Source organism: Melanostigma gelatinosum (assembly GCF_949748355.1).
Source record: "Melanostigma gelatinosum genome assembly, chromosome: 2".
Taxonomy (NCBI): Eukaryota; Metazoa; Chordata; class Actinopteri; order Perciformes; family Zoarcidae; genus Melanostigma; species Melanostigma gelatinosum.
Window position 1 is genome coordinate 15,326,381 of NC_136635.1, and position 17,343 is coordinate 15,343,723.

The 17,343-nt window shown below is 42.0% G+C and overlaps 1 protein-coding gene across 1 annotated transcript; it reads left to right on the plus strand.

Moving 5' to 3' along the window:
- Positions 1-537: 537 nt before the first annotated feature.
- trim66 (tripartite motif containing 66) lies at positions 538-13,780 on the plus strand. Its single transcript, XM_079286357.1, has 17 exons — positions 538-662; positions 1,488-1,701; positions 3,472-3,601; positions 3,912-4,028; positions 4,208-4,322; positions 4,581-4,727; positions 5,401-5,518; positions 5,873-6,735; positions 8,316-8,522; positions 8,907-9,036; positions 9,127-9,208; positions 9,297-9,483; positions 10,235-11,148; positions 11,259-11,382; positions 11,495-11,569; positions 12,274-12,426; positions 12,582-13,780. Exons 1-17 carry the CDS (start codon positions 654-656, stop codon positions 12,816-12,818), a joined length of 3,822 nt encoding a protein of 1,273 aa, XP_079142483.1. The 5' UTR covers positions 538-653; the 3' UTR covers positions 12,819-13,780.
- Positions 13,781-17,343: the final 3,563 nt, after the last annotated feature.

Genomic DNA, 17,343 nt, shown 5'->3' on the forward strand with positions numbered 1-17,343 from the left:
CTGGAGCTTATCAGAGCCTGACCCGGTTTCGGTATGCTACGTTAGCGTGTCGCTCCGTTGGGACCTGTTCCCTCCTCGTTGCTGACAAAGAGAAGAAGGCCACAGCCGTCCTATCTTAGCTCAGCCCCACATACCCCGACTCAACCTGAGCCGAACATCGCCTGATCCTGCCTCACGCTGCCTGCTCCAAAAAACTAAAAGTTGCTTACTGTACACTTTCTCCCTCCCTCACTCATTGTAGGTCACTTGGTCTTCCTTCCTCCATTTTGGAAAAGGGCTTCCGGGCATATTTTGCCCTACAAAAAAATAATTATCTGATCTCCCTAATTCCCAATTATTATGCACAGGCTTATTTAAGAAAAAGGATTCGATTTTCTCTCTTTTTCGGTGGCTGCAACAGCATGCAGGGGGACAAATTTGACTGTGACACTCTCCTCCGCAGCAGTGAGGGGGTCCTACACTTGGATGTACTGGGGGAGGAGAGAGCACAGTGAGGCTGTCATGTAAGCCGTCTCCTCTGGGGCCACCTCTCTGTGTGTGCTGCTTCCTGCCTCAGGTAGAAGCCTCAGTGCTTCTGCTGCCGAGGTGTCAGGCTGCTTGCTCTCCTCTCCCTCCCGCTGAGAAGGCAACAGCTCCCCTCTCAAAGCACTGAAATGGAGAAGGTAAGATGATTGTTTCAGCATTGTTTCCTATCTTGATCTTGACACAGCTGGAGGTTGTTTATTTTTGTGCATTGGTTTCTGAGTTTGCACTGTTGATCATGTGATTGAAGCCCTTTAGGGCACTGTGGGCCTTTCTGTGTAAAGTTGACATGCTTCCTATGTTTGAAGGTGCTCTCTCTTCACCCTGAGAGGCATGTTAGATATTAGGGATGCCCCTGCCGTTACATTTGGACAAGTGTTAAGGTTTTAAAACTGGATTTGGTCCAGAGGCGCTTTTCACCGAACCTGAATTGGTAAGAATGTTCAACTGCAGAGGATGAATCACCCCACAGGGAATAATAAGTCGTAACCTAGCAGGCTGCACTGTGCATCATCTTACTCGGTTTCCTTAGACGTCTTGCATGCTCTTTTAGTTCTATCTGAAACAAAATCAGATGTAAACACAAGGGACTAAGAGGACTTTTATAATGTATCCTATTTTAACAGATTCTATGTTGTTCCTTTTTAAAGTTTACTTGCATCATTATGCTCATGGTTGGAAAATTAAATCAATGTTTAAATGAACTCAAACGTTGCTCTAGCACGGGTTCAATTCCACTTACAGTCTCTAAGACATTTGCTAGCATGAGAACAGATAACAACTCTTGGAGGTGTGATTTAGCCCAAAGCAAAGCGGCACCACAAATGTTTCTGACATATGCCACCTTGTCGTTTTATCACATGGGCATCTGTGTGTGTGGGTGTGTGTTTGTGTGGGAGGGAGTGTGTACTGTCCACTGTATATTTAATACACAAGGAAGGTTTTTCTTTGTGTGTGTCTTTCAGAGCTGCTCAGAGTGCTCAGTGCCCACACTTGCACAGAGCCTGTGTACACTCTGCAACAAGTGGATGTGTTACCAGTGCACAGATGTGCATCAGCATCAGAGAGCCCCGACCACTTCCCAGTACACAGACATGCACCAGCAACAGAGGCCCAGTGCCGCCCAGTGTCCTGACCGGCTCCAGAGAGGCTCCAGCTCCCTGCTTCTGACCGGACAAGGTAAGATATTTCCATTTTTTAAGACTTTGTTACCTCCATTTCCATGCTTGTGTGACAGATTATCATTTTAGCTGTGCAGTCTGCCTCTCTTTCTGTCACCACAAAGCCTGTTCTGGCTTCTTTGTTTTCCCTCTGGTGCTCTGTTTGTTTGTTAATCATGTCTCTGCAGGAACCATTGCAATGAATAATGCATGTTAGTGGCGATGGCTGATAATAGTTGCTGGAGATCCTTGTGTTTTATTACACCTCTTTTTAACATGTGGCCCAGATTCCTTCTTTTTTTGCAAATGTTAGTGTGTTGCTATTTAAAGACCCTCAAATATGCCTGGCAGCTTTGTTGCCAGCTGCTTGTGCAGGTCTGCATCACACAAGTTGTCAAATCATAAAGAACAAGTCCTGGACACCCTTATTGTGATGTGGGACTGTTACTGTTTGGTTTGTGTGCTTGTGAGAAAACGCTGTGTGTCTGCGCTGAAAGACAGGATGTGGTCAGTCAGATCAGGTTGATGCACACATGGTGATGCTCGGCTCTTTACCACAGAGAGGTGTGATAATCTGCAGGCAGGAGGGGGTTGGCTGAGGTGAGCCGGCCAGCAGAGAGCAGTAGGGCTGCGTTCATTAGCCGTATGCAGCTATTGTTAGGTAGACGTTCTGTGGGCCAACAGTTTCCACGGTGACCTATTTAGAAATGTGTGAGAGATAGAGAGTGTGCATGTGTGTGTGTGTGTGTGTGTGGTTGGTTCATCAAAGGAAGATTGGACAGCTTTGAAATATTGTTCACCTACATTTCAATACTCAACTTGCAACCTATTTCCCGCAATTGTATGATTATTTCTGTATCGTAGTGCAGAGGTAGGCCAGTTTTAATGATGCATATCAATATAACTCATCACAGTTTACTTTTAACCCACCGTCCTACTTGTAGCACCATGTACAAGTTTAACAGACTGCTTATACTATGAAAAGCTACATGAGTACAAAGAGATAATGAGTGTATTGAATGATTGGGCTTTCATATTTAGCTCATTATGGTAATTTTTAGGAAGAAAGCCATGTTAAAAAAATATATTTATGAAATATAATATATATATATAAAATATAGTGTCTCCCCATCTTCAAAACAGCCAGGCTGTCTAAAAATATAATACATGCTGGAAAATGTTATTGCCAAATTCATTGCCTGGGTCTAATACAAAAAGTAAATTTGTTTAAATTTCGGCAAACTACACCCATAATTGGGGTGGTTGTTAAAATGAATAGATTAGCCATTCTGGAAAATATTCCTACTCCCTTTCCAGATGAGTGTTAGATAAGAAAATTGATACCACTCTCACATTTATACGGAAGAAGCTACTGATTTTAAACCATGTTAAGTTGTCTCTGTCTCGATATTTTACCTTCATTTGCCCGACTCCTAATTACTCAAAAAACACAACATTTTAAAATTGGCAAGTTCTGAAGTGCAATTGACGCATGAGATGATGCATGCCTTTCAGGCATCCAGATAACTAAAATACAAATTAATATCCAAACCAATTGTCCTATTTATCAAACAAATTCCAACCCCAATAAAATGTAATTTAGTTCCTCTAATAAATCGATTTGATATTTTTATTTGACTGATAAGAACTCTCTGTGAGTCAGTCAGTCAGTAGTTAGTGAGTTGGTTTTTATTCTCTTTAAATACTATGTGTACACACTGATGGTCCTCCTCTAGCTGTTCGTGTGAGTTGCTAATTCTCCTCCTCCCTCCTTCCGTATGTCTTTTAGGCCCGGGGTCGTATCCTTGTTCCCTTCTGATGTGCAATTCTCACAGACAGGAGCCCTTGGAGCTGTTTTGTGAGTCATGTGACCTTCTGTGCTGTAGCAGCTGTCACCTGTCCTCCCACAAAAACCACAGGTCAGTCCTCAGATACACAGCACAAGGACACTGCAGAGAAGTGCTGACCACAGGTTAAAAACTTCCTCTCTTGAGCTGCCTTGTCACTTTTATCATCTGTATCTGCATACACTACCCTTGGCTCGCTGAATACCTATTAAGTATTCATATGCTTTTGTTTTCTGTGATGTTACAGTACAGTAGCTGCCTCTAAGGTCACCTGCATAATGTCTCGTCCTCAGGGGAAACAATTTTAATTGTGGTGTTCTTCATGCCCGAAGAATAAATTAGTGAACTTTCTGTGTGGTGGATGCTATGATCGTGTGTTCAGGGTGGTGCAGATTGGCAAGGCCCTACAGGATCAGCAGTGGCTGTTTGACAGCCTGATGGTTCAGGTGGACGAGAGGAGGTCTGCAGTGGAGAACAATGCTAAGCAGATAGAGGACAGGTGGGTGAAGAGTTATAATCATAGTCCCAAGTCTGAGCAACCTCTGCCACAAATGCTCAATAATTTAACAGCGTGAATTACAGCAAGCCAATGCATAGATTAATGTCTGAAATGCTGCTCTGTTCTTCTGCATTTGGGATTTTTCTCACACATTTATTTTCTCCTTTCTGTCTTCGAAGACTTCATGGAGTAAAGATTGCACACAAGAAGGCAGAGAACCAGATTAAAATGGCAAAGATGATTATGATGAACGAGCTTAACAAACGAGCCAACCTATTAATAGAGCAACTGGAGGTAATTACTTTCTTTTTCTTTCCTTCTTATCGTTCAGCCAGCTGTGAATCTATATGCAAAGAATCAGTAACCGCCGTGATGTAATCAGTCCTGAAAGCAACCAAACAAGGACCCCTAATAATCTATCAAAACTGCTCAAGCAAACATCTCAGGAACTACGTCTGTCACCAAAAAGAGCCATTGAGTCAGCCCACAGTCCAGCCGTGACTCTCTGTGTATCGGTAATTACTTGATGCATTTTTATGGGTTTCTTTGCAGAAAATCTCAGAGGACTTCCAGCAGCGTCTGGAGGACCAGCTGCAGGGGGCAATCGAGATATGTGGCCAGCTGGACCATGTTCAGAAGTTCATCACCTGGGCCACGACACACCACTGCAGAGGCCCGGTACTCTTCAGCAGGGCTCTGGTACGTCGAGAGGGCAGGCAACAGACGTCCACTATCTTATTGTAACACACACAGCCCTATGTGGAAGGAGTAATTAATTGCAGATGCTTCTTTGTATTTTAAGGGGAATTTCAACTGTTATCCGCTGAAAGTTTATTCGTCACACTATTACTGGAAGCAGTTGTACAATGTCTCCTGGGTTTCTCGAGCTTTGTAACAGGAAGCCTGAGTAAATTACTCAAGTTGCATCACTTGGGTATTTCAGCTCCGGCTTGGAAACTACAAATTAGATCAAGAGAAAGCCTGTGTTATAAACTGGGAGAGTGGAGTTTAAAAGATGCAGGCATTTACCAGACAGGGAGGGTTAAACAGAAGACAATTTTGACAATTTTTTTGCACACCTGTGATACCTGTAACTTTAGGGAAGTGCAATACTACATTACTTGCATTCTCTTTTGATGTTATATTCATGGCTGGTGCTTTTGTCAGTGTAGGATGTAACTCTAGTCTTCTAAAGCTAAGAGTGGGATATCTGTGTTATTGCAGCCTGGTCTTGGTGTTTGCTTTCCAGCAGCTTTTCTTTCGGCATTAGGTGTCAACTTTATTTTTTATAATTTTACTGTAGAAATCAGTGACAGCAGCGGGGTTTGTGGAATGCGTCCTGTTTTTTGTGAATAGAATATTTGTTCTTCAGATTTCTCTTCAGATGCAGCAGCTGCTTGAGTCGTCACTCCACTCAGAATCTTGGAGTCCTGTCAGGATCAAATTCAATTGGGACGCAAGTTACTGGACGAAGCAGATTTCCTCTTTAGGTATAATTATTGTTATTGAAGGGAGATGGTTGTATTACAGGTAAAGTCTCATTATTCAGAAAGAGATTGAAACTGAAAATGAGCCCACATGAAAAATGTTAATGTATTCGAATAAAATCAAATTTTTGCATGACAGGATTCAATGAAGTTTTTTTATGGTATTTAAGCATACTTGTTATTGCTGTGTGAATAGTGTTCAATGCATCACTGTCAAAAATGTTGCCAAAGTGAGATACCTTCTCAATCCAAAAAAAATTCTGCTGCATAGCTGAAGCAAACAATTGTTAATGTTTGCTCAACTTATTGCATCATTTGGTTGGACAGAGCTCTTAATGTGACTCTGTGTCTCTGCAGGCCAGCTGACTGTTGAAGGGGGAAACAGCATTTACCCTCAGGGCTTGACCTGCTCCAGTATTCTCAGGCCTCAGCCAATCACCCGCTTGGCTCTGCCGTCCGTGTGTCACAGAGGAGGAGAACCAGGCTGTGGGTACCAGAAATGCTGCGAGCTCCAAATGTGCTGCGTCCATGGCATTCCCTCTCAACCAGATATCTCCAGTCTGGATAAAGGCCGGCTGGAAGCCGCCCTTTATAACTCCAGCTGTGTTCAGCCTGCCCTTTTGTCTGCCTCCTTGCACCAGAGCCAGCAGCTCCAGAGGTGCTGGGACCCAGACAACTCGTCGCAATGTCCTCCCACTTCATCACCTGTCCCGATCATGGGACCCATCCAGCTCAACTGCAGTCGAGGATCTACATCCCAACCACAAGCTGCTGCCTCTCAGCCCCAGTCTCAAACTAAATCGTATCTCTATCACCAACATCAGAGAGAAGTTATTCCAGACAGCCAGGCTCAGCCAAGTGCAGACCATTGCAGGCCAGGCGAACGTCAGAGGAAGCTGTCGACCAGCATGGCTCTGCAGCAGCAAGTCAGCCACACAGTCGTGGACAGAGATGTAATGACTGAAGAGAACTGGGAGGAGAGGTGCAGAGTGGAGGAGGCTCGAGGACAAATGGCAGCGATTGAAAGCAGAGCGCTGCAGGATGTGGAACTGCAGCAGGACAGGAGGGAGCAGAGTCCTGTCCAACAGCAGCAGCAGCAGCAGCAGCAGCAGCAGCAGCAGCAGCAGCAGCAGCTCCATGTTCCTCCTGCAGCAGAGCTGAGAAAAGAGCTGCAGAGAAACAGACCTGCACTGATGCTCAGAGACCACAGAGATGGCAGGGTGAGAGATTAAGTTAACAATAACCCACGACTCATACTGAATATTGCAATTTGTAAAAAAAAGGAACCCTAACATTTGATTGTTTAAAAGTTTTGTTTGTATATTTGTTTGTGATCAACATCAGTTATTGGATTTCTTGGATTTCTTGGATTTCGTGCACCTCAGTCTGTGACACGTGGTTCTGCAAAGTTTCTCTGGCCTCAAACAAAACCACACCACTTTGTTTATACACACCTCTCAAAGCCCACAATGTATCTGTCAGAGTCAGTCTATTTCCTGCTGAACACAGATGTTCAAATACTGGCTCAGACAAACACAAAGAACAAAAGACAAAGGCAACAAAGCCTAATTTAAATAAAATGCATTGACACTTAAGTCACATCAAAAGCCAGTAGGACAATGTTTCACATATGGGAAGTGGTTATTGTATATTTCTGAAATGTTGAAGTTTAAGGTGGTGTTGAATTTAAGGCGGTACTCGGTTTTAATTGTCTCTTAATGACTGAAACTAAAGGAACGCTTTATTTGAATGCCAGAATGATCGCTCCCCACAGTTGACAGCTAGCCTGAAAACAGATGGTGCAACAGAAATGTGTTCCTGCTTTTATGAAGAAAGGATGGTGGGAAAACAAAGACCTGACAATTACAGCTGAGCTGTTCTTAGCAATGCATCCCAAAGCCAGGAGAGCACTGTTCATCATCATCACACTTGATGCCGGAGGTTTGAGCAGCCACATAATCACCTCGCCCAAAAAGTCTCAGGGTGCACGTTTACGAACACAAGATGCATTATTTAGCATTTTCAAGTCCCACAGCATCGGAAAATGACATAAAACCACTTTGGCGTCATGTATGTACTTAACCTGTCATTAATAAGTCGCTGAGGGAATAGAGGGAGCTGCCAGTTTAATTTCAGTTCTAGTTTGCTCTCTGAGATAAATTCGTACACCCCTCCATTGTTCCAGAGAGAAGGATTATAGTCTATTTTCCTCCACATTCTAAATCCTGCATACGCCTCCCAAGGGGCAAGGATCAGGTAAGTGTTTTAATCGCACGATACTTAAGAGTACATGCTCGGTGTCTACGTGGCCTGAATATGTATGATGATACACTAGAAAAAGAAAAAAAGAGGAAAGCGAGATGTGTTAAAAAAGAACCTAAATGATTTGTCAGCTCTCCGGCTTTCATTAGCTGAGGTGTTTAAAGGAGCTTTTTGAGACACTTGCATTCGTTGAATTGTAATCGAAGAGAGAAGGGGAGAGTGTCAGTAAATGATTTGCTGTCCTGGTTTCATCAAATGGCCAAACTGCACCCCTGAACTTACATGCTAACATTGTAACCAAACCTTTTCATTGTCCGTACTATAACATATGCAGTTGTGTGGGCCGTTCTCCATGTTTGTAGGGATTGAGTTAAGTGTCTGTCTGTGTGTGCGCTTATGTGACACTCAAGGTGGTTTCCACTGCACACATCCCACTCCTTTTCTCTCCTGTCTGTTGTTAATGGCATGAACACGGGCATCTGTGCATGTGATACAGCTCGAAAACCTGCTCAGTTTTGCCTGTTTGTGTTTCTGACAGAGATCCACATCCCTGGAGGTGGCGGTGACAGCCCACGAGTGTGTATCCGATGTGCAGAGCAGCAGGCTCAGCCCTAGTTTAGTGTGCACGAGGAGGGAAAGACGCTCCCAGAGCATCCCGGCAGAACTGGCAGCCCCTTCCACCAGCCCTTATACTGAAAGGCCCACAGGATGTATTCACAGTCTCCAGGCAGGAGCTGCAGCTAAGGTAACCCTGCATCAGAATTTAATCACACAAGTGCAGCTCAGCTGTCAGATAGAATAGAGGTGATCCGTTTCTCCGTTTGTGTGTCAGTTCTGGTTTTGCAAAGCAGTAGCCTACCTCATACACAGTCAAGCACAGTTCCACAGAGACATGAAGATATTACTCTGATTAAGGCCTCCAAATAACTATTATTTTCATCATTGATTAATCTGCCTATTGTCTTCTTGATTGTTCGTTTAATCACTTTGTCGATAAAATGTCAGAAAATAATGAAACGGTTTTCTTTGGAGCTTTCCAGAGGTCATGTCCTCAGATTGCTTTTTTTCAAGTCACTATATAACGTTGCATATGCTAATACGTGTTACATAATGTTTGTTTTGTTCTCAGTATGTCAGTATGGATCCCAAACAGAGGAGCGCCTCAGATGGGGTACTTTGTGTTGTCAAGGAAACTTCGTCTGACACAGCGCCCTCCAGAGGGCACCAGTCTCCTCTACTGTCCTATAAGACGGAGCCAGGTGCTGCAAAACACTACTTGCGTAACTTTCTTACCATGCGATTGCTTCTCATATCCTCAACTCAACAATTCACAAAATGTTTCTCTTCAGATCATTCTTTTACTTGTGTAAATGAAGAGCTTGGTTATGAGACCAAGGGGAGATGCAGTGTGTCAAGAAACAGCCACAGCAGGTGTGTAATAGCTGTCCAGTCAAACATCTGTCCATGCACAAATCATGAAAGTATGGTTTCCTCATTCTTCCTCTACTTGCCTCTAAAGTAACAGAGATGTTCAGAAGGACTCGGGAAGGCCAAGGGTTCCAGTGGTTTGCTTAGAGCGTCTCAAAATACTTGTGTCTCAACTCCCCCCACATGGACGACGACAGAGCGACCCTTTACCTGCCAGCGGGACGGAGCCGAGCGAAACACTGCCGCAGCAGAGGGCCAGGCATGATGCCACTCCTGAAGTATGTCTCATTTCTTTGCATAGAGGAACGGTGATCCTATAAACACACCAGAGGGAGTCTGATTGCAGAAAACCCTTAACAATGATAACTAATGCTTATGATAATAATGGCTATATATACATAGTATACAAGTGTATTTTCTAATAAATAGAACATATTTTCATCCATGCCAAAATGGTTTTTAATCAATATGACATCGTATAATTGTATCACCATGTAATTTATATGGTGGAATTTCAAACATCTGTACTTTTTGGATACCAACCAAAATGTGTCAGAGAAAATATCAAAAACTGTCAAGTGAAGTTATTGTTTTCCTACTCAAAAGTCGAACAGTGTTTAGTTCAGGAAGACTTCTTGTAGGGCTGCCAGTGTTTAGACAACTATTTGAGAGGTTTGGGTTTCAGTAAAGTATTGTGTTAATTGTTAGTATTGTAACAACGCTGTGATGTGTCAAGGAAGGCAGACTAGACCATGAACAATGTGAAAATGCTTACCATAGGGTTTCATGCCCTGTACTGTACATGATCTACAGAATGTTGATGTAGTTTTGGAATGATAGTTACTAATTTAGTTACTACATCTTAGAAATCACTAGAGATTCTAGTCAACATGCTTTTAAAATTGTTTAATTCAGCGAGATGCTATAATTCAGCAAATATATAAACTAAAATATGATAAAAACACACATGACAACATTTGTTCTCTTCTATTCTCCTCCCTTCTCTTCTCCAATGTGCTGTAAACATAGGGGATAGCTGGAGGCTCTGAGACCACGAGGACCACCCACTCACTCGCAGCTCCACCGTATGCAGAGCGACAGAACCGGAATCAGTTTACCGCACACTCGACCACCAGAGAGTTTGACAGCCGAGAGACAGTCAGCTCCCGTAAAGCACCCACGCCTCTGTCCGCTGACCCTAAATATGTACCACAGAGTTACTCTACACTGGATCTGGACTCTGACTCTGATCCCAGATCAGTCTCAGAGGACGCAGTTGTTTCTCAGGCTGATCCAGACCCACAGCTATACTCGGATGCATCACTGGATTCTCACCCAAATGCAGAGTCTTTATCTGAGGCTGAACTTGAATGTCTGGCTGAGGAGGAATCACTGGCTGCAGGAGAGATGCGGCTCTGTGGTGAAACTGATATCACGGGGGATTCAGAACCAAGTCTTGAATATGAGGCAGACCCAGAATCAGATGCAGGAGCGGGATCAGAGGATGGCCAAGGGCTGGACACTGATGCAGAATCAGGCGATGCTGAAACCGAATCAGACGTCCAGCCTGACAATGATCCCAGCTTACAGGCAGAGACAGACTCTGACGTTGTGTCCAATCAGCCTCCAGACTCTCAGGGCTCTGTGGAGTCTGAGCTCGACGTAGAATCTGAACCTGAACTCAGAACCGACGACCCACAACCACTTCGCTCTGACTTGGAAGAGGAGTCTCACAATGGTGGTGCTCAGAGGCCGCTTTTCATTTCAAACCCTGTTGCTCAAAGAGCCACGGAGGAAGTCCAGCCTGACCAGGACAGTGCAGAGATGGAGAGTGAGGACTTCTGTGCCGTGTGTCTAATTGGAGGGGACCTGCTGTGCTGTGACCGCTGTCCAAAAGTCTTTCATTTGTCTTGCCACATCCCGTCTCTGCTAAGCTTCCCCTCGTAAGCTCCTTATACTGAAACATGAAATGTATCCAGTACATTTAATATGACTCTCTAACCTCCTATGGAGCCGACAGTGTTAACCTGATGCTGTTTCTTATTCTGTTCAGAGGTGACTGGGTGTGCAGCCTGTGCAGAGACGTCATGCAGCCAGAGGTTGAGTATGACTGTGAGAATGAGAGAACATCTGGAGAACACACATCGGCACATGGACTGCCCGCCTGTGACCAGAGAGTAGGCCATTTTATTAGCTGCATTCATAATAATCATGGCTGGTGGGTTTTCTGTGATTTGTTCCCTTCCTGCATTCATAACAATTTTCTTTCTGGTTTGGTCATGTTTGTAGAAATGTGAGCGGCTGACTCTACTGATCCTAAGTAACGTCCTGAGTGCTCCCTTCCATGAGCCCGTCAGTCCACTTGTGAGTGATCACCCTTTTACTTTTATAGACCAGTTACAGAAAAGGCCAACTCATTTTCATCATCTCATTTATTTTTCATTATAATTACAGGAACACAGTGGCACCATGAAGATTTTTCTTCGTTGTTTCGGCACACATAAACACACTTAAATTGTTGCTGTATCCTTCAGGGTTTGGTGGCTTAACGGTACCCTGCGGAGTGTTTCTGTAACAAACAAAGTTATGTTCACGTTCAGTTGTTCACATTGAGTGTTCCCTTAAGGCCTGAAAAACGTGTTAAACATTTGCAAAGCTGATTTTAAAAATGTTTTAAGGTGGAATGTTAAGGGTAAATTCCACAGGCTACCATTCATATAGATACTTGAGGTTATCTCCTCTTGTGTCCAGTGCAGTAAAAATATCACAACTGAATTGAATCAAACACCCTATAAAGACTACGGTTTATATATGCGTTGCTGGACCATCTCCATGGTGCATATTTCATCCAAGGCAGGAATAAGGATTCCTCAAGCAAGCAGCCTACAAATAGGTGGTGCCCTATTTGTCATAATGATCCATAATGCAATTTATGGAACATGTATTTGATGCATTTTGAGTGCAGAAAGACTTACGAGGTAATTACATTGGAATGAGTTACAGGGAGCTAAAGTGTCCGGGTGGATTATATCCAAATCGGTGTTAAATGCCTCTGCTTTGTCATGCAGGCTCGTCATTACTACCAGATCATTAAGAGGCCTATGGACCTGTCCGTGATCAGGGCCAAACTCAACAAGAGGAAAACTCAACATTATAACTCGGCAGAACAGTTTGTTGCTGATGTCTATCTCATGTTCCGCAACTGTGCAAAGTTCAATTATGTAAGTTAAAAATGTGTATCCTGTATGTGTGTATTCAATGTGCAATTTGTCTCACAATCACAATGAATCCTTTAAATTATAAAAATGATAATCATCAGTCAGTACTTCACCAGCACTGATTTGATGGTAATAGCTCTTTCCCTCTCTGCACACAGCCTGACTCCGAGGTGGCTCAAGCAGGCCGCAACCTCGAGGATTTCTTCACCTCCAATCTGAAAGAGGTTTTCCCGCACAGAGTTTTCCTGGCAGCGGAGGTGGACTCTGACAGCGATGAGTACGACGAGGCCTGCAGGACTGCTGAGAGTGGTTTCCAGTGGCCAGAGAGGAGAGAGCAGTGCCACAGGAAGAGGAAGAGGAGGCATTCTCTCAAGTCCAGAAGACAACACTTCTAACCATGGAGTGCAACAATGGACAAAAACAAAAAAATGCTGCTTTTGTGAGTAATTATGCTGTTTTTATTTAGCAGCCTGTGGGGCTGTGGCAGTGTTTCCATTCTGTAATCTATTTAGTGGTTTGCAATAATATCACAGTGCTGCCATCCGATGGCAGCTGAACATACTGAACTGTACTTCAAATATTTGAAGCACTAACGAATGCTGGAGTATTTATTATCTCTGCGAGCTTTAACTGATCAACGAAGTAGAAAGTGCAAAACCCGGCTAGGTTTCGCTTCATATTATATTCTACTCATTTGGAACCACATCTCATTGGAGATAAACAAATCAAACAGAGTTTGTAGGGTGGCTTCTGCGGCTTTAAAAGATCATATTGCAGTGAGACGCGGCTGTAATTGTTACTGTATCACATCATAGTATGCCACCGATGCACTGGAAATTACATTCATTATTTACATTCAGACCTCCTAAAATCACATACGCAATGTTGTATGCTGCTTGTACAAAGAGGATGCTGTCGTTGGATGTTTATTAATCTCACTTTGCATTTTAATTCAGTGGATTTCTGTACTTTTTTTAGGTGAACATAGCTCTGATTATACACAGCACTTTGAAACTTTGATATGGGTAAATACTGTATTTATCGTATTCGTAAGCACTCAACATATTTATACATGTGTAACTGTATAGAACTTTATTTTATTATAGTTCGCATTTGAATTAATAAATGATTGCAGGCAATTATCATAGGTTTGATTATTGATATTAGTATGTGTCTCAGTAGCTTTTTTCTGGAAAGCAGCAGTGATTCCTTTTGACTTTGTCTTTTGACCAGAGTGATACAGAATGTGTGTGATTGAGGGCGCTATAGCCAGTGTTAGAGCGCAACAGGACACATGTATTTTCATGTTTGTTCGAGGATTTATTATCCAAATACAACAATCCAAGAAAATGTTACATTTAATCATAAATTAGGTTTGTGTATACAATATGTAAGCTTTTTGTTCCTGAGCTTATCTTAAGATAGATTTTACTTGACAACAAGAGTAATTACTGCACAAATGAAAGTCTGTGCACTCCTTGGTCATTGTCAAGAGTAGTGAATATACAGTGTATGAGATGTTACTTCCTTTGAAATCAGTACATGTAATCATATTTCCTATTGTATGAGGGAAGACTGATAAACTATAGTTGCTGTCACTGTTTCAGGAGTCTGGTTTATTTATTTCTTTTTACTGTAACAGTCAACAATAAATGCACATATATTAGTGTCAATAAAATGCATTCAAGATAAATTGTATTTTCTTATTGTTTACCATCTGACATTTATTATCAAAAGTTACAGGAAACAAACAAATGGAAAAAAATTAACTTACAGTATCACTTACAGAACCAGTGTACTGCAGAAGTTTTTCTACAGCATACAACCAGCACTCAATATGAATTGCAGCCATTTATAGTAATTGGTATTGTTTTTTTTCATCAGCAATTCAAATATAATGATAAAACAAGACTGCAGAACTTTTTTTCGAAATGGATTTCAACACTATAGGATGCATCCAAATATTTTGATTTGGATGTAATTTTCCATTATTTCAAAGGGTCCAGGCAGGTTTAGGGGATAGTGAATACAACTTGATTTTGTCTCACTTGAAAATATCTTCTCAATTTCATCCTCTAATCTAATTTCATTGTGCTTCTCTGAAGTACAGTGATAATAAATCCAGTGTGTTTGAGTTGGATCTCTGGTCGGTAAGTGAAGCAACAGAAGCCATACTTGTTATTGTGCAGAGCTGCAGAAGATAAGTTGTGCAGATTTTGTAGCAAACTGTCCAACACAAGGCATGGATAACATGCATAAACTCTTTTTAAAAGCTGGTAAGTAAAATTAAGTACAGTGAATTGTAACACAATTAACAAATCAATTTCCCTGCAGTTCTAGATAAAATAAGCACTATAAGATGCAAGGATCAGCTTTAAGAGGATGATGAGCACATGAGCAGATACAGCTATAAAACAGGTGGTAGATGAATCAAACACTGTAAAAATGAAAGCAATGAAGTAATGCTAACATCTTCATGTTAATTACACAAATAGGTCTGTACAAATGTATGTTACAGTTTGAGGATTAGTTAATGCAGTTTGTTTAAGTTGACTTGGTTTTTTTATTTAGCTTGAACAAAACGCTCATCGCTTCTGAAACCATTATGACAACAGCAATTGGTTATCCTGAATTTTCTCACACATCCTCTGGTCTAACACTAAGTATTAAAGACAGAGGCTTTGCTCTAACTTTTAACATTACTGTGACTGTCGTACCCTATTGAAGAGTCAAAGCTTTTTAACAACAATTTGTTTGATTGTAAAGCCATATAAGTAACCATATGCATTATGTCAATGAGGATTCACATGTAGCTCCATGTTTCCATGTGTGTTACAAACCTTAGATGTTTTAATGCACTTCCTTCACAGCCTGATGTCACAGCAGTAAGAAGGGGAGCTGGAGGTGGGAGGAGGAGAGTTGGCGGACTTTTTGTCCCAAGTATGGCCTCCAAGGTTCCCATCAGAGTGACACAATGATTGTAACTCAGACCATAACCATTTATCAAACTGCCATGAGTGGCAGAGCTTTGATGGGGAATCAACCAGCCTGGGGGGTAGCCCCTCCTAGAAGACTGCTCTCAGGGCAAAAAAATAAATTAGAAATGCTTTTGGCGAGTTTACTAAGCCACCAGCAGCAATCCATATCTTATATCTTCAATCTTTTTGACACTTGCCTCTTCTTGTTTTCCGTCTGGTCTGAATTTCTCAACCTTAGAAACGTCTGTATACAGCTCAAAATGTTCAAACCATTTTGCACAACTGTATAGATTTGATTAAACATCCAGTTAAAGCAGTTGAATTCGATTTTGCTGGAATACATGACAGAAAGAGAGATGCAGCTCGCAGGAGTCTGTCTTCAGAGTAGACATGATGTCAAGCCGCTGCCTGGCTCTGATGCTTTTTACTGAGGATACACTGCTGGCTCCTGTCTAACACATGTAAAAAGGTTTTGTGGAAAATGTTTCTTTGTAAAACAATATCTATGTCTCAAATTTAAGGGGAATAGTTGCATAAGTGCTCTTAATGGCCCAAATTCCTTTCTGCCGGATTTCAGTATCGGACAGTCTGTTTTAGATTTAGTCACACAATGGAAGGGGGGGGGGGGATGTATCATATTAGATACATTGATGTCTGGAGAAAGGAAAGCTTTATTGGAGTTTAATTGTTGTTAAACTGAAATACGAGTACAGTACAGAAACTGTCCAAGTTGCAGTTTGACATCAGTTGTAAATTGCTGTAAAAATGTTAATTGTTTATTTAGGGATAGGAGGGATAAAATGGCATCTTTTCAAATATTGCACTGCTAAACTTTCCTTCATGTATTTGTCTGTGTTTCTCTTTGAAAGAACACATACAAAAATAAGTCAAAGGTGTAATATGTACACTGTTTTGGTCAGTGGGCATCTTGCTTTGTTATTTCTCGAGTGAAGTTTGTGACCTTTCATTCTGCAAACGAGTAAAACATTACAGGATTATAATGAGATACCTCTGTGACCTTTGATGATCGAAGCAAAGGGCAGACAGACAAGCATTGAGATAACATCAGAGCTGACCAGTGAAGCACTATGTGTATTTTTGTTTTGGAGTGACTTTTTTTCTTGAGGGGACCTTCAAATTCACATCTATTTGGAAAGTCATGTTTGATCAATGTGTTTTGCTGGACACTTAGCCCCAATGCCACTTGTGTTTAGAAAGACTTATCCTGTAATATTATCGATTTTTTTTATTCATTAAAGGTTCATACAATGAAAACCGGACTCAATTTGGATATTTTTTGTAAAAAGTCCATGAAGCACTGGAGACAGAAGAGATGCTTTTGAATTTTCCTCATGACACACGTGACACACACCTATACTGTTTTGCAAAATAACACATAGGAAAAATGTGGCTTGTCATTCTCAACACCTATGTCCTGAAACCTGTCTGTATCATCTGTGTTGGTCGACCTTTTCATCAACCTGCTTGCAAAACTTGTCTTGTTGGCTGAGAAGGGGCAGAGACTCTGAATGTTTTCAGTTGTCTCAGGGGGACGTGGGGCGGTGAAGCAGCTCTTCCAAACACTCGTCTGTGCAGAGAGAGTAGAGAAGAGAGAGAAGAGGAGGGGGAGTTTTATTAACAGCTCATTTCCCACTTTTAGCATCATGAATGAAATGAAGTTGGCTCTGCTGGGAGCGAGTGCTGGTAAATCAGGTGAGCACAGCAGACAGTCTTTTTGTGTGCAAAGTATGCATGGTAGAGAGTAAAATGTAGATGATATGGAAGTGTGGAACTTTGTATAAGTGTGTGTTTATTTCATTTATCTGACATACGTCTCATTATAAAATAAATGTAATGTTACACGTTGACATTATGTTAAACCAAGACAGATGCTAATGGTAGTATGATGTTTGTCGAGTAATGTAGCTCCCAAACACCACAC

Bases quoted from the DNA above. Each gene is read 5' to 3' on its own strand.
- trim66 (XM_079286357.1), top strand. The intron at 6,736-8,315 runs GTGAGAGATTAA...TGTTTCTGACAG, and splicing joins GAGACCACAGAGATGGCAGG to AGATCCACATCCCTGGAGGT. The intron at 11,383-11,494 runs GTAGGCCATTTT...TCATGTTTGTAG, and splicing joins TGCCCGCCTGTGACCAGAGA to AAATGTGAGCGGCTGACTCT.